Source organism: Diceros bicornis, chromosome 1 (assembly GCF_020826845.1).
Source record: "Diceros bicornis minor isolate mBicDic1 chromosome 1, mDicBic1.mat.cur, whole genome shotgun sequence".
Taxonomy (NCBI): Eukaryota; Metazoa; Chordata; class Mammalia; order Perissodactyla; family Rhinocerotidae; genus Diceros; species Diceros bicornis.
Window position 1 is genome coordinate 68128316 of NC_080740.1, and position 21566 is coordinate 68149881.

Below are 21566 nucleotides of genomic sequence, written 5' to 3' on the forward strand. Positions count from 1 at the left end.
CCTGGTGGCCTCACTCCAAGCCCTGACTTTCAAGCCAGCCTTCACTCCAACCCCGGCTCACTCCGAGGCTGGGCAGAGCGGGGGCACTGGGCGCCAGTACCCGAGGAGGGGGCCCAGAACCGCTGGTGAGTCACCCAGCCCCAGGACTTACTCCTCCGTGATCCCCGCCCCCAGCGGAGGTCCTCAGTGAGGACCCACCTTCTCCCTCTCCCAGGAAAACAGAGGCCAGGTACATATGATACCACGATACCACGTGTTCTTTTTAGTTTCCATAGCTTGTCTGCCCCAGGGTAAGGCTATGACCACAGTTTATCTCCTCACATCCACCACAGGCTACCTGTGGGAAACCCTACTTCCCGTAACTTGCCCCTTCTCTAGCCTGGCCCCTCTCAAGTAAAACAATGCTTTCTAAAGTGCATTCTGCAGCCTCTAGTGCTCCGGTTGGGGTAGAAACTTGGTCAAAGAAGTTTAGGAAATGCTGGACGCTTTGCTTCCTTCTCGGGACTTTGCAGGACACATTAGCTTATTAAAGGTTCTGACAAGTCCTGCAGTTTGCAGATCTGTTTAAGTTAACTGAACCTAGAATTTCCCAAAATACTTGACCACTGATGCTTTTCTTGGTCATGCCTATTAAAGTTCAGGCAGCCTTCAAAGCTGCATGAAGAAGTCCACGTGTGCTTCACTCCAGAGCTGTCCCCAAGCCTCCTGGATAACCTCTTTGCCCAGGGCCGGAGAGGCAGAGTCACAGCTGAACTCCCAGCACTAGAAATGGATGAAGACCAGGCCCGGGGGAATGAAGAGGGCAGTCTGGGATGACGGAGGAAACCTCGGCTCTAGTGATTGACTTTCCCTGAGTGCCGGTCCAGGGCCTAGAGCTGCAGCTGGGGGACCTCAGGCAAGGCCCTTTGGCTCCTGTGATCTTAGTTTGCTCTGCTGCTAAAGAGGGATAAGAACCTGCCTCAAGGATCTTATGCAGAGCAGGGGAGGGAGGTGTATGTGAGAGCATTTCATTAAAATGCTCTATTCCGGGGTGGGGGGGGGGGTTACTGTCATAGTCCCCAGAGCTTCCTGAGAAGAATCTTAAGTCCACAGACAGTCAGGGCTGGACAGGCCTGCTGAGGCTCGTTCCTCCACCACCCCTTTCTCTGATGGGTTCTATGGGTCTCCGTCAGGGGTGGTAAAAGGAATTAAGGTGGAAGACAGGAATGAAAGAGACCGGAAGCGGGTGGGGGCAGGTAGAGGGAGCAGGAGAAAGACTAAGTCACAGATCTGATCTTCCCAGAGCCTGGGGAGGAAGAAAAAGCAGAAGACGAGACCTGGATGACAGAGGAGGTCCTAGTCGTGGCTCTGTGGGCCATGCTTCCCACCTCGGTTTCCTCATCTGTACAGGGATGAGGATCCTGCTCTCGCTGGTGTGTGTACTCAGACCCACTAGGCGGCACTGAGACTGAGGGTCCAGGAGAGCTGGAGAGTGAGCCTTGCCTGGTCCAGGAGGAGCAGCTCTGGCCATCATCCCTGGGCTAACCAGACTCTGGGACCGGGAGCAGGGGCATGCCCGACGGCCTGCCCAGCTCCTGCCTTGGCTGGGTTGGCTCCCTGGCACTGCCAGCTTCAAGGGCCTCCAGTGACCCCCTTACTTTTCCCAGTTTGATTCACAGGGTTTGGCCCACTTCCTACCCTGTCTCTAGCCCCTAGTCTGACTTTCAGACAATCCTAGAACGGGGCACTGTAGTGACCAAGAGTCATTTCTTCAGTTCCCTCAACCATTTTAGAGGAGCAATAAACTGAGGCAGAGAGAAGGCCAGGGTGGAAGTGGGAACATCTGGGGGAAGTTGATGAGTCAGCTGATGAGTTGGCAGCACAGCTGACAAGTTAGGACCAGGGGATTGTCCCCTCTTTGTCAGATGGCCAAAGTGGCACAGGCTGCCCCTGGGAAAAGCTTCACAACTTCCCCAACTGGACAGACAGAAGGGAGAGGGAGGAAAGGTCTCCTCTTGCTTGTTCCCTGGGCCAACTCAAGGGAAGGCGCTTCTGGGGGCCTCCAAAGCCCCATGGGTGATTCTACGTGGCCCAAGCCCCCAGGGCTCACTGGGCACACGCCCTGCCTCCCCATCTCACTCCCGTCCTTGTCCCCTCCTGGGAAAAGGGGAGGCTCCTGCTGTCTTCTCTGGAAAGTCCTTGGTGGGGAGCTCGACCACAGGCATCATAGGGGGCCCAGACCCGGAGCCTATGTGGCCAGGAAGGAGACCTCTGTGGGGGTGACAGAGGCCAGCGGGAAGGTGGGGGAGGCCTCGGCCCCGAGGACCCGGTACAGCAGCTCCTCCTTCTCCTGCTGGAGCTGTTGCCGTAACTGTGCCTCCTTCTCCATGGCCTCGCGGGCGAGAAGCAGGTCCTCCGAGAGCTGCCTGTGAATGCAGACAGAGCCCAGGGTTGCCTACCGGGAACAGCCTCTCGGGGCCTCCGGCGACTGCAGAGACAAACCCATTCCTCTAGGAAGCCTGCCTTAGATGGGCCACCAGCCTGCCCTAGGGTCCCCCATCCCCCATCATTTGCCTGTACCCCAGAGGCAATTCAGTCCACGGACCAAGGAGTGTGGCCCGCACGGGCAGACAGCTCTGGGTTCAAATCTGCTCCACACTTAGCTGTGTGACCCTGGACAAGCTGTTCACTCTTGCCAAATTTCAGTTTCTTCTGAATTTTGTAAATTCATAAAATGGGAATGATAATAATAGGATCCAGCTCTTTGAGTAACTATAAAGTTAGATGAGATAATATACAGTCAATAAATTATGTCTGACACATGCTCTTACCTCTCATTTACTAAGCCCTTAGAACTGATTCATTCATTCATGTACATTTATTCATTCATGAGGCCTCTTGAGCTGTAAGTTTCCTGTTCCGTCTTCCTGGACTGGGCTTTCCCATAAGGCCCACTCAGGGATGGGGACAAACAGATACTAACCAGGGCATTGAGACAGGTTTCCTGGCAGAGCTGGTCCTTTGGGATTCCTGACTCCCAAGGAAAGAGGAACAACATTCCCCAGACAGGCCTGGGCCCACCTGTCAATCCATCCCCCTGGCTTCTCTGAGACTCTCCCGACTGGGGCTTTTGGCAAAAAGGGTGGGGGATGGGAGGAAAGGAGGCAGGGGGACAGCTACCTGGACACAACCATCTGGTTGCGGCCTCGGACGTGGAGGTCCTCATTCTCCTGTTGCAGGGTGGTGATTTTCTCCTCCAACATCAGGTTTTTTTCTTTCTGTAGCAAATCAGAATGAGCTCAGAGAGCCACCAAACTCATGCGGCACAATGCGTGCCATCACCTCCCTCTTATCTGTGGTCACTGAAAGCACTGATTCATTCTAGACCAGATGTTACATTTCATGAAGCAATAAGATTACCTAAAAAATACAACTAAGGAGTGAACATAGGGCTGCCAGTTTTTAATTTTCCCACATGAGAACGTTGAAAAAAGAATACAGCCACTATCATCTAATATCTCCATCAGTTCATAAGAGAAAGGATATTTTTGGTTCTCCAAAAGTCAGAAGATATAATCTCTATAAATATAAATAATTGTGTGTCTGTTATGCTATTTCACAAAAATGGCTGAACAAAATTTATAGGGAACATTTGAGACGGTCTGATTAAAACATGGGTTGTGTGGCACACATGAGGCCAGGGAGCCTTCTTCCAGAGCAACATAATTTCTGGATTCAACCCTAGGTTCCCAAAGGCTCCCTTCTCCTAGAGACAAAGCCACCCGTGTCCTCAATGCCCATCACTCCCCAGGCCTGTCCTTGCTGACTCTGGCCTCTCATATCTGTCTGATTTTTCAGCCTTCCCTCCTTCCTCAGCCCCTGCCTGACATGTGACATCTGCCAGCCCCTCCTGCTCAGTCAAGCTACCTTCCCTGGTGTCACCCAAGTTACAGCAACCGGAGTAGCCAAGAAAAGCGCAGGACCCAGATGAGAAGGGGCCACGGCTTGACCCAGACAGGCCACAGACCAGCCTCAGCCGCCTCCAGGGCTAGCGTGGGTGGCAGGTCAAAGCTGGTGTGGATCAGGCTGTGGCCTTCCCTCTGCACACTTGATAGAAGAAATGCCCAGAAAGCACAAGCCTGAGCTGCATCCCCCAGCCGCTTCCACCCACGTACCACTGTTTCCATGAGGATCAGCCGCTTGTCTAGCTCATGAATACGCTCATTCTTCATCTCGATGACAAAGTGCAAGCTCTCCAGCTCCTGCTCCCAGAACTGGCTAGGGCTCCCGTAATCCTAGACAGGGACACAGAGTGACCTCATCAGAGCAGCAGGCAGAGGTGCATGGGCTATCTCCCTCCTCCACATTCTGCCTCCAACACACTGTTTGCCTTACACAAGGCACCTCCCTCTCTTGGCCCATGGTAAGTGCTTAGTATGCTTTATCTCACTCTATCCTAACAACACCCCTTGAGGCGTGCACTAGTACCTTCACAGATGAGGACACCCTGGTTCAGATGGGTTAAGATGGTGCTAAGTGGCAGGTTTTCTTTTTGCACCTAGTTCTCTCTGACTCCAGAGCCCAAGCACTTTACTATGCCATATGCCTCTCTCGGAGCCTTACTTTCCCCCTCAGTGACATGGGGATCCTGTTACTTCCAGGCCATTGTGAAGGTAAGAGTGTCAGATCTGAGCCCTATCCTTGAAGAGAGACTAGCCTTTCCTGTTGCCCAGACCCTGACCTCCCTGGAAATTCAAGAAGGAAAGACCCCTAGGTGTACTGCCACCTACCTGGATGTGCTTCTTATAGTCTCGGCTCAGAATGGACTCCTCTACTCTCTTCATCTTGGCCTGGAAGGCCTCCAGCTGGGAGGTCAGTCCATCAATGGTCTCCTGGAGAAGGGGGCAGGAAGGAGATGATCAAAGCCTGGTTCATAACGGCTGTAGGTGGACATCTCCACATCCCAGAGGGGGATCAGTTTTGGGTTCTTCAGTCTGTCTTCACTCTACCCTACCTGACAATGCAGGCTTAAACTACTTCAACCATTGCTTGAAACACCAACTCCAGCTCTTGTTATAAAGCCTTTAATGACTCTCCACATCCTTGGGGACAATGTCTTGGTATTCAAGGCCAGCGTTAGCTTGGCATTCAAAGTGCATCCAAACCAGGCTCAGTGCGCTTTCCCAGTCTCAGCTCCCACTGCTCCCCTTACACCCCTTCTCCTGCACCAAAACACCTCATCACTCCTCCAATTGCAAGGTGTGTTCTTGTCTCCATACTCTTCCCCTGCCAAGAATTCTCTCCACCTAAACCTTGCCCATTACCTTTAGGAAAGCGTGCAACCTCTCAACAGGGCTCCCAGGCTCCCACCATTTGGCCTTTGCCTACTCTCTAGCCTCTCTCTCCCACCCACGCTCTACGCCCTGCGCATCTTGGACTTGTTTCAGTTCCGCGGGCATTCCATATTGTTTCCACTTCCCTCTATGCCTTTTGATGCGCTGTTTTTCTGCCTAAGGCACCTTCCTACCCTTCTTCATCTGAAGAATTGCAAGAACCCATCCTTCAGGTTCCAGCTTAGATCTCACTCCCTCTAGGAAATCCCTGATCAGCCACATTGGGTCAGATGCCTTCTTTCACGCACGCCTCCACAGGTCCCTGTGCACCCAGCCACCAGTCTAATCACGCTGTGGCACCTGGCCTGTGAAGTCTCCAAGATCCTCCCAACAGTCTTTGGAAAAATAGGCCAACCCTAATCTCAAACCAAGTCTCTTGAGCAAATAGTCTGGCCACCACATCAAGGGGCCTGGATACATGGAAGACAATCACCTCTGTCCCTCACACCCAGGTGGAAGCCATCAGGTTTGGCAGCTTTGGCTCCAAGCTGCTTTCCTGCAGGTCCTCCCCTGCTCTCACAGAGACTGACACGGCCCAACCTCTCTCACCTGCAGGGATGCCTTGGCCTCCTGGAAGGAGTGGGTAAGGGCTTCTTTCTCCTGCTCATATGAGGCCCGGAGGACTGTAGGGAAAGGAGACCTCTGTGAGCTCACACACCCAGACACTTCACCCTAAAGCCTTCTGGCAGGTCCCATGTCGGCCAGAGAGCCCAGGTGACCATTTGGGGCCCATAGGGGCCAGGAATCTGAGAACATTCTTATTCTTCCTTCTATCTGGGCTTGGGGCTGTGCCAAAAATATAGTAGATATTTAATAAAAGCTCATGGAAATGGAAACAAATTATATCCTGGAGGGACTGTGAACCCTACCAGATTGTGAGTGCCACCCACACCTCATTGAGGCTAAGATCCAAAGTTCTTGCAGAAAGCTTGCTCATCTCAGACCACAGCAAGCCATGGATAACGCATAGGGTCAATGTCTTGTAAGCTAGGTTAGGCAAATTATTAAATCATTAAATTTTTTAAATTTAATGATTGTCAAACCATGGCACAAAGCTGCAGTAAGTGCATTTGGGGCCAGGAAATCTACCTGGTCCTGATTCTGCTTCTTCAACACTGAGAAACCTTGAGGAGAGCACTTGAAATATTTAAAAGTCATCAATGTGAGATGGGTCAATAAGCCTGGCCTAGTTGTCTCTAAGGGGTGAGACAAGGACAGGCAAGGGCTTTCTAGGCTGGGTAGTGCTGTGCAGAGCTGGACTTGTCATCACTCTCCAAATCAATAGAGTTATATTTTTCATCCCACCTCCTTTACAAAGTTCCTTTTGGAAAATTCCAACCTTGTCTCAGCTGAAAGATGACAATAGGGAAATGACCAATCAATGGGTGGGATGGGAAATAGGACAGAGAGGACAGGAAAGGAAAGCTTAATACAGCCAAAGGCCCAGATCCACAAGGGGCCTGTGTCACAGTGGGCAGTGACACAGAGAAAAGAACATTTAGTAATATAAATGTGATAGAGCTGTCAAAACTTGATAAGATCAGCTATATAAAAATTACTTAACTTTTAAAAATTATGGGCCTAATCTGCCTAATTAATTTGCCTATGGAGACAAGTGCTGGTTCCAGGAAGATGGAGGAAGCACACTCTGTCTAGTCTGTCCTATGAATGTAGCCATAAAACCTGGACAGAATGAATGCAGCAGCTGTCTTCAGACTCTGAAAGTAAATGGTAGCAGGCAGACTGGGCGAGAAGACCAGAGTTCGAAGTACCACTGAACCAGTAGATTTAAACAAGGCCCAGAATCTCATGTATTCAAATATTCAAAATGTCCAGGATATGATACAAAATCGCTCAGCATATGAGTCCAAAATGGCTCAGCATACAAATCCAAAATTGCTCAGCATGCAGTCCTAAATACTCAGCATATAAAGAGGCAGGAAAATGTCAACTTGCCTGAGAAAAGACATTCAACAGATGCCAACGCGGAGATGCCACAGATGCTAGAATTATTAACAGAGACTATCAGACAGCTATTATAAAAATGCTCCATGAAGTAAGAGTGGACACTCTTGAATAGAATGGAAAAATGGAAAGTCTTAGCAAAAAAATAGAAGATATTAAGAAGGGCTGGCCCCGTGGCTTAGTGGTTGAGTGAGCACGCTCCACTGCTGGCGACCCGGGTTCGGATCCCGGGCTCGCACCGACGCGCTGCTTCTCTGGCCATGCTGAGGCCGCGTCCCACATGCAGCAACTAGAAGGATGTGCAGCTATGACACACAACTATCTACTGGGGCTTTGGGGGGAAAAAAATAAATAAATAAAATCTTTAAAAAAAAAAAAAAAGAAGATATTAAGAAAGAACCAAAAGGAAATTTTAAAACTAAAAAATACAATACATGAAAAAAAAAAACCTCACTGGGTGGGCTCAATAGCAGAATACAGATGACATAGGAAAGAGCTAGTGAAGTTGAAGATATACCAAGAGAGATTATCCAATCTGAACAACAGTGAGAAAAAATAATGGAAAAAAATGAACAGAGCCTCAGGGACCTGTAAGACAATTCCAAAATGTCTACCATTTGCATCATCAGAGTCTCAGAAAGAGAAGAGAAAGAGTGTAGCGCAGAAAAAGTATTTGAAGAAAGATGGCTGAGTGCTTCCCATATCTGGCAAAACATAAACCTACAGATCAAAGATGCTCACTGAACCCCAAACAAAATAAACCCAAAGAAATTCACACCCAGAGACATCATTTCCGAAAACTAATGACAAAGAAAAAATCTAGAACAGAACTAGAGAAAAATGATGCATTACTTAGAGGAAACAACAGTTTGAATTATTGTGGATTTCTCATTAGAAACCTTGAGACTAGAAGGAATGAAAACATTTTAAAACTGCTGAAATAAAGGAACTTTAAATCTAGAATCCTATATCTAGTGAAAATATCCTTCAGGAAAGAAGACGAAATAAAGACATTCTCAGATGAAGGAACACTAAAGGAATTCATCACCAGCAGACCTGCTGTAAAAGAATTTCTCAAGGAAATTCTTCTGAGAGAAGGCAAATGATACCAGAGGGAAACTTGGAACTTGAGAAATGTAGGAAGAACGACAGAACTGGGTAAATATAATAGACTGTTCCTCTTCCCTTGAGCTCTTTAAAACATGATTGATGCTTAAAGGCAAAAATTATAACATTGTCTGATGGGGTATTCAATGTATGTAGATGTAATAATAAGACAAGAATAACAAAAAGGGGAGAGGATAGAGGGACCTACGTGATAGTAAATTCCACTTGGAGTAGTAGAATATTAATGCTAAGTAGATGTTACATATATTCTAATTCTTAGAGCAATCCCTAAATATATATAAATACAAAGAGATATAGTAAAAGAGACAATAGGTAAATTAAAATGGAATACTAAAAAGTGTTCAAATCCTCAAAAAGAAAGCAGGGAAGGAAAAATAGAGGACAAACAGAAAAAAATACCAAAATGACAGACCTAAATTCAACATATCAGCGACTACATTAAATTAAATGGTCTAAACACACCAAATAAAAGAATGGATTTAAAAAGAACAAAAACAGTTATGTGCTATTACAAGAAACCCACTGTAAATATATGTCACAGGTAGGTTAAAAGTAAAAGGTGGAAAAGCAACATTAATCAAAAGAAAGCTGTAGTGGCTATAGTAATTTCAGATGAAGTAAATTTAAGAATACAGAAGATTATCAGGGATGAAGGACGTTACATAATGATAAAAGGATGAATTCTCCAAGGAGACATAAAAATCCTAAACATTTATACACCTAAGAATAGTTCTTCAAAATATATGAACCCAAAACTGACAGAACTGAAAGGAAAAATAGACAAATACACAATGATAATTGGAGACTTCAACATTCCTCAATATTCAGTAGAAAAAGTAGGCAGAAAATCAGGAAGAATATAGAACTGAACAAGACCATCAACCAACTTGATTTAATTGATTCATTTATAAAATACCATATATTTATAAAATACAACCTAACAATAGCAGAACACACATTCTTTTCAAGTGCACACGAAACATTCACAAGATAGACCATATCCTGAGTCATAAAACAAGCCTTAAATTATAAAAGAAGTAAAATACAAACTATGTCCTCTGACCGTAATCAAACTGGAAATCAGTAACAAAAAGAGAACTGGAAAATCTCCAAACACTTAGAAGGAAATACATTTCTAAATATTCAATGAGCCAAAGAGGAAGTCTCAAGAAAAATCAGAAAATATTTTGAACTGAACAAAAATTTGCGGGATGCAGATAGTACAGTGCTTAGGGAGAAATTTATAGCACTAAATGCTTATGTTAGAAAAGGAGAAAGCTTGCAAATCAACAATCTAAGCTTCTAGTTTAATAAATCAGAAAAAGAAGAGCTAACTAAATATAAAGCAAGCAAGCAGAAGGAAGGAAACAAAAATAACAGAAATCAATAGGAAAAAAATTAATGAAACCAAAAGCTGGTTCTAGGAAAGGATTAATAGAGTTGATAAACCTCAAGCAAGAGTGACCAAAAAAAAAAAGGAGAGAATGCACAAATTACCAATATCAGGAACTTAAGAGGGGATATCACTATAGACACAGAAAATATTTACAACAAAGGGACCACTGTGAACAATTCTATGCACATAAACTTGACAACTTAGGTGAAATGTATCAATTCCTGAAAAACTAGAAAATACCAAAATTCACTCAAGCTAAAATACATAACTTGGACAGTCCTATAACAATTAAAGAATTTGAACTTGTACTTAAACGCTTTCTGGAAAAGAAATGTCTGAGCACAGATGGTTTCAGTGGCAAATTATACTGAACATTTAAAAATGATATAATGCCAACTCTATACAATCTCTTCCAGAAATGGAATAGGAAGGGACATTTCCCAACTCATTCCATGAGGGAAGCTGCACTCTGATACTAAAAGCAGACAGATGGTACAGACTAATATCCCTAAGAACAAAGACACAAACATCTTCAGTAGAATATTAGCAAATCAAATTCAGCAACATATAAAAAGAATAATACACCATGACCAAGTGGGGTTTATGCCAGGAATGCAAGGTTAGTTAATTTATCTGAAATTCAAATCAATGTAATCAACCATATTGACAGTCTAAAGAAGAAAAATCACATGATTATATGGGTCATAGATCTAAATGTAAAACTTAAGACCATAAAGTTTTAGAAGACAACATAGAAGATCTTTCTTATCTGGGGTTCTGCAAAGAGTTTCTGGATATGACACCAAAAGCATAATAAAAGAAAAAAATAATAAATTGGAATTTACCAAAATTAAAAGCTTTTCTTTGTGAAGAACATTGTTAAACTAACGAAAAAAAAAAAAACCAAAAAAAAACCCACCCAGACTAGGAGAAAATATTTACAAATACAAAGGATTCATATGAAAAATATATAAAGATCTTTCAAAACTCAACAGTAAGAACAAACAAGCCAATTAAAATGGGCAAAAGATTTGAACAGACATTTGACCAGAGGATATACAGACAACAAACAAGCACAAGAAAAGATGTTCAACGTTAGTCATTATTGAAACGCGAATTAAACCCACAATGAGATATCACAGCACACCTATTAGAACAGCTAAAATAAAAAATATTGACAAGTGTTGGCAAGAAAGATCAGTGGAGCTCATACATTGCTAATGGGAATGTAAAATGATGGTCACTCGGGGAAACAGCTTAGCTATTTCTCATAAAACTAAACATACATTTATTATATGACCTATTAATCCCACTCCTCTGTATTTACACAAGAGAAATGGAAACTATGTCCACACAAAAACCTGTACATGAATGTTTAGAAGAGCTCTGTTCATAACTGCCTCAAATTGGAAACAATCCAAATGTCCTACAACAACTGAATGAGTAAACAACAGAACACAGCTCAGCAATGAAGAAGAGCAAACTGTTGATACACGCAACAACACAGGTGAATCTCAAAGACATCATGATGAGTGAAAGAAGCCAATAGCAAAATCATACTGGGGCCGGCCCGGTGGCGTAGTGGTTAAGTTCATGTGCTCCACTTTGGTGGCCCAGGGTTCACGGCTTTGGATCCTGGGTGTGGACCTACACACAGCATCAAGCCATGCTGTGGCGGCATCCCACATACAAAACAAAGGAAGATTGGCAACAGATGTTAGCTCAGGGACACTCTTCCTCTCTCTCTCACATACACACACACAAATCATACTGTATTATTTTGTTTATGTAATAGCCTCAAAAAGACAAAACCGTAGTGATGGAGAACACATCAGTGGTTGGCAGGGGTTGGGGTGGGGGAGGATGAGAGTACAAAAGGGCGGCCTGAGAGAGTGTTTTTGGGGTGATGGAACTGTTTTGTATCAGATTACGCTGATGGTTACATAAATCTATACATGTATTAGAATTTATGGAACTGTACACCAACAAAAGTCAATTTTACTGTAAGGTGATTTAAAAAATAAAGATAAATGTAGAAAATAAAAGACAACAAAGGGTCATCAAATGTGAAAAACCACCACTAGCTTCTCCCAGTTATCTGTGTACTTTCCCCAAACAAATAAAATCCTACGTACTTCCCCCACGCTATGGTTTTATTCACTCATTTAATACACGCTTATGTAGCACCTAATATGTGCCAAGCAATTTAAAAATAACTATAAAAAAATTAAAAATAAAAATAACTATGAAAGAATTCTGACTGAGGGAAAGAACTCAAGACAAGTAGTTCCTTCTCTTCTGGGGTTTTTACAATAGGAAATTTTTCTTATAAATATATTAATAATGCTGAAAATAATATCAAAGCAATGCTTGGTGAACAGTTGTTTTTCTACAACAGCCTTGTGAGGTAGGGAAGGTAGATTTTAGAGATATAGAAACTGCACTGAGGTTGAGTGCCAGGCCCAGTTCCACAGGGTGTATTAGAATTAAATTGCACCTCTTCACATTCCCAGGGCAAGGGCTTCAATTCCATTTCAAAATGTTTTGTGCTAATGTTGCAATATGTTTCAAGAATCTTAAAATTGTTCAGACCTCTGTTCTAGTTATTCCATTTCTGGGAATCTAAGGACATAATGTGAAATGTGGGCACATCTTGATGCAAAAGACATTTAGTGGAGTGTTATTTACAGTAGTTAAAACCTAGATGCTTAGCACACGGGAAATAAGGAAAACCATGTATGCTCTGGGCCAGCCTTTATAAGCATTTTAGTAGCGGCACAATTACTTGGAAACATGTTTGATACAACGTTAAATGAAAAGAACAGGATAGAAAATTTTACATATAAAATCATCATAATTGTATTTTTAAAAGAAATAATTCTGGGGAAAGGTCATGGACCTACTGATGACTAAAGGAAAAATTGGTATAACACTTTCTAGGTCAATTTCAGTTGCATCAAAAATATACATAACCTTCTCCAAAGAAGATATACAAACGGCCAAGAAGCACATGAGAAGACATTCAGCAAAATTAGTCATTAGGGAAATGCAAATCAAAACCACAATGACATACCACTTTGCACCCAATGATAATGATAATAGTGATAGTAATAATAGCAGCAACATCAACGGAAAAAAACAAGTGTTGACAAGGATGCCGTGCAACTGGAACCCTCGTACACTGCTGGTGGGAATGTAAAGTGGCGCAGCCACTGCGGAAAACAGTTTGGCGGTTTCTCAAAAACGTAAGCACAGAATTGCCATCTGACCTAGCAATCCACTCCTGGGTGTACACTCAGGGGAATTTAAAGCAGGTGTTCACAGGTGCTTGTACTAGTGGCACTCTTCACAGGGGCCAAAGGGTAGAGGCAGCCCAAGTGTCCATCAACCGAGGAATGGATAACAGAGTGTGGTATTTCCATGCAACGGAATATTGTTCAGCCATAAAATGGAACAGAATGGAAAAATTTTAAAAAATGGGAGAAAAAAAGGAATAGAGTGCAAATGCATGCTGCAGCGTGGATGAGCCTTAGAAACATTATGGATGAAGGAAGCCAGATGTGGGGCCACAGGTTGTGTAACTGCATTTATATGAGTGTCCACAATGGACAAAGCCTAGAAACAGAGAGCGGATTGGCAGGTGCCAGGGGCTGTGGGGAGAAAGTCTGGGGGTATCCTTGGTGGGTAAGGGGTTTACTTTAGGATGATGATAGTGTTCTGGAACTGGATAGCGGTGATGGTTGCAGAGCACTGTGAATGTACTAAATGTCACCAATGGTAAATCTTATGGTATGCGTTTTTTACCAAAATAGAAAATATATATACATAAACTTTGCCGCACCAACTCTACTAGGATGTTATTCTAACAATAAAATCATGAAGGTGGCAAAGATTTTACAAAATGGGGTTTTGTAAGTGTAAGTCTCATTGCTATTATAAACAATGGTGAAAGTTTGAAATTACCTAAATGCCTAATCAAAGGGGATCAGTTAAATGAAGAAGGGCATACACTGGAATGCTATGTAGTTACCAAAATTTATGTTACAGAAGTTTAATGACAAGATGTTAATAGAATTCAAAGTGAAAAAAACAATTTATCTCCTTCCCCATAAGTATATATGTGTGTATAGATGTATATACTCTAGGTATATACACAAAAGAGAAATGAAAGTGATCTATAGCAAAGGAGCAACAGTGACTAGTTCTGGGTGGAATTACACATAATTTTAATTTCCTCAACAATAAAATAATAAGTGCCAATAATTATTTGCTAAGTATCTTGCAAAATATCAGGCACCATTCCAAATCCCATCTATCTAAAAATTAAATTAAATCATTTAATTCTCATAAAGATGTTATGAATGAGGTTCACTAACTTCTTCAAGGTTATACAGCCAGTAAGTGGGGGAGCTGGGATTCAAATCCAGGGACTGTGGCTGCAGAGTCTGAGATCCTAACCACTGTGCTATAAGATCTTCTTGTTTAATCCACAGACTCTAAATTTTCTATGATGATCACATTACAAATAAAAGGAAAGAAATCACTTGAAAAAAATAATCAACCTAACCATAAACTGTAAGAGCTGTCATCATTGTGGAGAAGGAATATGGATATTTAAAAATTCCGTTTGTCTAGATTTTCCAAATTTCCTTTAAAGAATATGAATTGCTTTTAAAAATGGAAAGAAAAAACCCCCTCAACTAAGGTGAAACAAAGCTTGGTGTCAAACTTTTAAAGCCACGTCCCAAAGGACAGGCCCAGGGACGCTGCAGACTCCAGCCCTGAAGCAGCCAACTGCTTGTGGACCAGAGGTGGGAGGGAGAGCCAGCGGGAGTGCCCTGTGAACTCAGCAGGTGGGGACAGAAGAAGGACCCATTCACACCCTCCCTACTGGAGCATCTCCATCCTTACCTTGCAGGGTCTCCTCATGTTCTCCCTCCAGGACTCTTCGCTGCTCGTCCAGTTTCTCTCGAAGCTCTAGCTCCCTCTCTTTCTCCACCTGGGGGCGGAAGGTCCCGAGCATGATGAGATTGAGTAGGTTCCGTGCAGCCTCGCTGATCCACTCACTGACCCCTGGAGCTTTGTGGAGGTTGGTGATGAGAGTCCCACCCCCTCTTCTGAGTGATGGGAACGACAGGTGCTCAGAGAGGGCACAAGACCTCCAAGACACGGCAGATGCGGCCAACTCTGCCTTCTTTAGGGCTTAGAAGGGGGGATCCCAGAGAGTTTTCTTGGTGGAGAGGGATTGAGGATGCCCTCTCAGGGTAGGAAGCCCTTCGACTGGGTTGGAGTGTTTCCACACCGTTCATTGCGTATGATAAACTATATGTGAGCAGTTACAAATATTTGTTCAACAGATAAAGGACTCCCTTCTTTGCAAAAGGAGTAAGAGATACTTACAACAACAATAAAGCCCGAAACTGGTCTTCACTCTGGGATTTAGTGAGGTGAGCTGAGCAGGAGGAAGAGAGAGGGGTGGGGTCACCCGGACTTACCTGTTGTGCCCATTTCTTCCTGTCCTCTTCATGTCGCTGGAGAATTCTGGTTATGTCCTTCTGGTGCTGCTCAGCCTCCTCAGACGCACAGAGCTGGACAGTTGTGGCTATAGGTGAGGAAGCAAAAAATCACAGAGTGGAGGTGGGGTCAGGGTCCAGCAGAGAGGGAGGCCGGGCTATGGGGTGGGAACCCTGGTCTGCACCTCAAGAATGCTTTCATTTGGGGATCAACCTCCAGAGGCAGCCCCTCAAATCTCTCTGGCTTTGGAGACCCTCCTTCAGGGTCTCCTTCTGGCCCCTAGCACCTACGGCAGAGCTGGTAACTCGCAGGACAGATTCAGCCCAGGAAGATGTTCTATTTGCCCTACCGAAAAATTAGTTGCTGATCTGAAACTCTTTGAAAAAAATAGAAAAAGAGGGAAGACAATTTTTTAAAATAACTGGGTAGCTTTTACTTAATAGAGATTTCCAACTTTTCTTGAAGAAGCCAAAGACCTGGCAGTGTGTGCCGTCAACCAGGAGCCGGAGCTGGGGGGCAGCTGCCTCCCGCTTTGTCCAGGATGTGGCTCTGCCCTTTGCCACAGTCCTCACCTCTCCCTACTGAGCACATGTATAAGGGGCCACTTCATCATGCGCCTTACCTGCTGGGGGAGCCTGTGAGTGTCTGAGCATGTGACCTCTCACCTTCAGCATCTCCCAGCTGGAGGTAGAGGAGCTGCTGCGAGCGGGAAGGAGATGCAAACAGGAAGCCTAGCGCTCGCTCAAGGAAACTCCAGAACAGGCCCCGCCAATGCTACTCGGGGTCTGACAGGCACTGGGTATGACCTAAGGCAGTGACCCATTCTCTCTGTGCCTCAGTTACCCAAAATGTGAAATCAGGATAATAATACCTTCCTCATGGGGCTCTTGAGATGATTAAATCAGAAAACAATGGCAATAAAAATAGTAACAGCAGGTAAGGAACACTGAGAGCTTACCATGCCCAGGAACAGGCCTCACAGGTATTATTCACTCCATCCTCACACCAACTCAGTGTGGTGGGTACTATGATTATACCTATTTCACAGATGAGGAAACCGAGGGACAGGGAAGTTAGGCAACTTGCCCAAGATCACTCAGTTCACAATCGGGGGGAGGAGCTATGAACCTACACAGTCTGATCCCACGGCAGACACTCCTGACAGCCACCTTACTCTGCCTGCTGACACACAAAAAGTAAGTGTAGTGCCAGGCACTTGGAGATGCTCAATGAATGTTCTTTATTGTTCATTAAGTATTCATCGCTGCTCACGACAAGCATTAGAGGCTAATACTAGTGCTGTTTGCATTATTATTAATGTTGATATTATTATTACAGAGCTCCATGGGGAGGGTCTGGCAAAAAGTATGAGGAGAAATGTGAGGAAAGGGGCCGGGAAGGAGAAGCTGACTCTGTGGTCAGTCCATCAGCACAGGAGGAGGAGTGAGTCATGCCCTGGGTCCTGGGGGTGGCAGTGGTCAAGATCAGAGGGCCCCGGACTCTCATAAATCATTTGGCTCATGGCCCCAGACGTTGGTCCCCGAGACCAGTACCGGGCTGGTTCCAGCTGGAGAGAAGCTTATTAAAAAGATACATCATCACTTACAATGCAGATCCTTCAGCTCCCCTCCCAGAGAGTCTCACTTCATTGGTCTGTGGTGGGGCCCCAGGATCTGCATCTCTGAAGTTCCCCCAGGTACTTCTTTTTTTTTTTTTTTTTAAGATTTTATTTATTTATTTTTCCCCCAAAGCCCCAGTAGATAGTTGTATGTCATAGCTGCACATCCTTCTAGTTGCTGTATGTGGGACGCGGCCTCAGCATGGCCGGAGAAGCGGTGCATCGGTACGCGCCCGGGATCCGAACCCGGGCCGCCAGTAGTGGAGCGCATGCACTTAACCGGTAAGCCACGGGGCCGGCCCCTACCCAGGTACTTCTTATGTATAGCAGATTGGGGAACCTCTGAATTCTGGTCCAATTGCTTATGTGGTACTTGGACCTCATCTACAATATCACTGACAGCCTCCAGGCTGTAATTAAACACTCTCAGAGATGAAGAGCTCATCTATTACTATGTCACTCTGATGGTTTTAAACCAACAACCACAGAAAAAATCCTTTGAGATTGAACTTGACTTCTGCCTGCCTGTTCCTGCCGCCTCGGGGCTCTAGTTGACCTCTGGGTCACACTGAACAAGGCTCATCTTTCTTCTCCATGAGGGCATTTCAGATACTTGGAGAGAACTGTTGTGTTTTATTGCAGCATCTTCTTTCCAGGTAGAACATCCTCTGTTCCTTTAACTGTTCTTTACAGGACATGGTTTCCAGATTCCTCACCAGCCTGATCTTTCTCTACTGTACTCCCTCCAATTTTCCTGGATTACTCTGAAAATGTACTTTCCAGAAATAAACTCAGTGCTACAGCTGTGGTATCAACAACCGGGAACAGGGAAGTACAGGTCAGGATTATCACCTTCCTGATTTCAGACATGATGCTCCTATTAATGTAACCTCCCTAAGATCTCATGAGATAATTAAATAGCTATATCACCTGTGTTGATTATAAAGTAGGAAACCTCATGGACATCGGGGAGGGCATGTATAGGGCTGGCTACTTACCAGTGTCTCCATTGAGGGGACCTAGTTCCTGTGGTTCTGGTTTAGGTCGCTGATCCCATTCTTGGCGCCTCTGGAAGAAATGTGGCAACAACGAGGTGAAGGTAGAGGGTAGGAGGTCAATGTGAGGATGGATGCTATAGTAGGATTCTTCCAAAGGCAAGCCAGGACTTCCAGCTATGCCAGACCCTGCCCTGTGCCCAGTCCACTTAGGCTGCCTCCCTCACCATCCCAAGACAGCACTCCCTCTGCGGGGAAGGGTCCCAGAGCCGGATTTCTCATCTTGGCTAGGGAAACCCTCAGCAGGGGGTTTGATGCCGGCTGACCTCTCCTTAGATTCTTGTGGTCTGGCTCCTGCCACCAGCCATGGGGCACCTCTACCTTCTTCAACCAGGCCTTCTGCTATCACCCTCACCCCAGTGACTCCCCCAGTTCAGAGGCAAGTCCTCTTTCCTCTCAGGGCCTGTGGCCACCACAACGTCCAGCCAAGTTCCCTGTATGGGGGCAGAGCATCAGAGCTCACGCCATGGTTTTACCACGCTTGTTCTCTGTTAGAAAAGGCTGTTCCCCCAATATGAGGAGACAGTAGTACTTCCCTTGACAGATGGGGGTGAGATACTGTAATCAGCCTGTACCGGGCACTATGCTGTCTTCTCTACACTATCTCAGCTAATCTTCAGAAGGACTCTGGGAAATATGAATACCCCCAATTTAAAGATGAGAAGGCTGAGGCAGGTCAGGACCTGATCAAGGTAGATTAGGGGATAACTGGCAGAGTCTAGTATTTGAGCCGTACCTAGTGGGCATTTTAACCAACCTTGGCCAGTGTTGGTTGAATCTGATCACAGAACAGAACTAATGCGAAAGGGCTTTCTGTGCCACAGAGCAGTATCAGGGCTCCCAGATTCTCAGTTTCCATACATTATATATATATATATATATATATATTTTTTTTGATGAGGAAGAGTGGCCCTGAGCTAACATCTGTGCCAATCTTCCTCTATTTTGCATGTGGGATGCCGCCGCAGCATGGCCTGATGAGCGGTGTGTAGGTCCGCACCAAGGATCCAAACCTGTGAACCCCCGGCCACAAAAGCGGAGCGTGAAAACTTAACCACTATGCCACCAGGCTGACCTCCATAAATAATATTTTTAAATAGGAGAGTTGATATGGGTTGATGGGCAAGGATGCTGAAAAAATTGTTTACAGACTATCACTGTCATTTCATAAAATAGAGGACATTTTAACCTTCCACAGTACAGTAAGCAAAGCTAAAGACAGTTCTTCCAGGAAAGGGAACCAGCATCCTTACTCAGCGTTACCCACACGCTCACACCTTCAAACTTCTCATTTCACGCCAGATAGGTGAAAAGTTGCTCAGGGTCTGGCCCTGGACACTGGACCAGGATGTGGGGTGGAAAAAAAAATTTAAGCCCTTTTGTATATCTTTCAAGATTTTTTTTTTTTTAAAAGGATATTCTAAACCCCATTTTAAGAAACACTTTTAGAAATAAGTCAGCCTATGAAAATGATCACTGTAAAAGAAAAACTTTACTTTTTACTGTGGTCACAGATTTTTAAAAGTAATTATTAGAATAAAAATGATTGAAAATTTCCTGAACTCAAGAATAACTGAAATGCAGCTCGAAAGCATACTTGTGGTTGGGGAGGGAAGATAAATCAAGGGCAGGCTTCTAGAACATTCTGCTCCTGCCCCACAGGCACAGAGCCTGGCACAGTGAGAGCCTCTGGCAAACCGAGAGAGATATGGCAGCTCCCCCAGACCCTGGTGCCCCAAATCCCCTCAGCGGCTGGGCATGTCTGACAGTGGAGCTCTCCGTCCACCCTGTGAAGACTGGGCCCTTCCTGCCCAGGGGAGAGGGGCTGCCTGGCCCAGGCACAATCCAGGGAAGCTGTCAACGCAGGAATCTGGGGAAGTGACAGGAGCCAGCCTCTCCACCCTGGGCTGGAGGAAGGAGGGAGATAACACAAATGGTTGTCTCGTCCCTGTTGCCACCCCTGGTTGCACTAATGTGGGCAACGTTTTTATGGGAGTGAGAATTCCTGAATTCCAGTCTGGCTCTGTCCACATACTTGGACAAATCTCTTCCCTCCTCTGAGCTCCTGCTCCCTCCTTTGTGAAGTGGAGGTGAGGAGGTCTTAGTGTAACCCAACGATCCCCATGGCGTTCAAACTCTGAGTGTCTGGTCTCAGCTCCTCTCACAGCACTGTAAGGCAAGGGTTATTACCTGTGAGCGGACTGAAGCTCCAGAAGGTAAGATAAGACACGGTCACATGGTGCCTGGATGTCAAAATCAGCATCAGAACCAGGTCTCACAACATTCGAGACGGGAGCAGTGTGGTTAAGAATTCAGATTCTAGAATCACCCAGATCTGGATTCGACTCCTAAATCCAACATGTGTGACTGTATGGCCTCTCCAACCCTTGGTTTCCCCACGAGGTCATTTTAAGGGTTAGGTAAGATAATGTGCCTATAATGTCTGGCATATTCTAAGAGTTTAAACATTGCATAAGTTTATTACTTTATGTTTGAAAACCATGGCAAGAACAAAGAGCCCACAATGCTCTGGTAGATTTCTTTGGCTGCCAGAGGCCTCAGGTTCTTGAACTAAGATCATAAAGCTCATGAGAGCCGTCTTCTCCCCAGTAACAACTACAGACAAGTGAAAACTCCTCTCCACTAAGAGATTCCCGACCACGGGCAGGACGTGGCCGTGCGCTCAGGCCCCCAGATCCTGACAAAACCACCCCTAGGATAACTCGCTCAGAATGACATTCAAGACAGCACAGTCTCTCCTCAATCTACCATCCTCCTCGTCATTGTCTTCACATTTAAATATTTGTAAACATCCTTTTGCAATTATAGCAGTAGCGAGTAATATACATATTTATTCGTTATTGGAATATTACATATACTTCCTTATATCTTACTTCTTCAAATATACTATGAGCATTTTACTCCATGGCATTAAATATTCTGTAAATATATTAATTTTAATGAGTCAAATATTACATCCTTCTGGATGAATTTAATCATTAATCTGCTGTTGAGTATTTAGATTCTTTCCATTTTTAAATTTCCAAATTATGCTTTAGTGAACATACTGATTTGTGAGATTTTTTACACATCTGAAATTCCAGCTCCATCCTCCAGAAAGGTTCTGTCAATTAACTCACTCACTAATAGCACACAAGAAGGCCAGCTTCACTGCAACCTTGCCAACACGGAATAGCATCACTTTTTAAAAAATGTTGGCAAATTTGCTAGGTCAAAACCAAACCAGAACAACCTATTGTGCTCTTAGCCCCAACATGCTACCCATGTGTTCAAGACCATCCCAGCATGACAAATAGTTCAGTTCTAGGCCTACAGAATCCGAGGGTGGTGTGTGTGCTGAGAAGCACCAGTCTACCAATCTATCCAGGCGACTCTGATGTTCACAAAAGCCTAAAGACACAGCTCAGCGCTGAGCAGGAATTGATAAGCAACCACTGCAAGGAAATCCCCAGGTTGGAGCCCTGGCAGTTTCCTCCTCAGGGGTCATGGCACAGAGT

The 21566-nt window shown here is 44.9% G+C and overlaps 1 protein-coding gene across 1 annotated transcript in view; it reads right to left on the reverse strand.

Annotated features, from left to right (window-relative positions):
* Positions 1-234: 234 nt before the first annotated feature.
* Positions 235-21566, reverse strand: part of CCDC69 (coiled-coil domain containing 69) — a 43217-nt gene continuing 21885 nt past the window's right edge. The window contains exons 3-10 of the mRNA XM_058550268.1: positions 17992-18061; positions 15357-15463; positions 14773-14860; positions 5922-5995; positions 4770-4871; positions 4155-4274; positions 3160-3257; positions 235-2405 (exon numbers count right to left, since the gene is read on the reverse strand). Coding sequence (XP_058406251.1) covers positions 2228-2405; positions 3160-3257; positions 4155-4274; positions 4770-4871; positions 5922-5995; positions 14773-14860; positions 15357-15463; positions 17992-18061 — 837 coding nt within the window. The 3' untranslated portion in view covers positions 235-2227. The remainder of the gene's footprint in view (positions 2406-3159; positions 3258-4154; positions 4275-4769; positions 4872-5921; positions 5996-14772; positions 14861-15356; positions 15464-17991; positions 18062-21566) is intronic.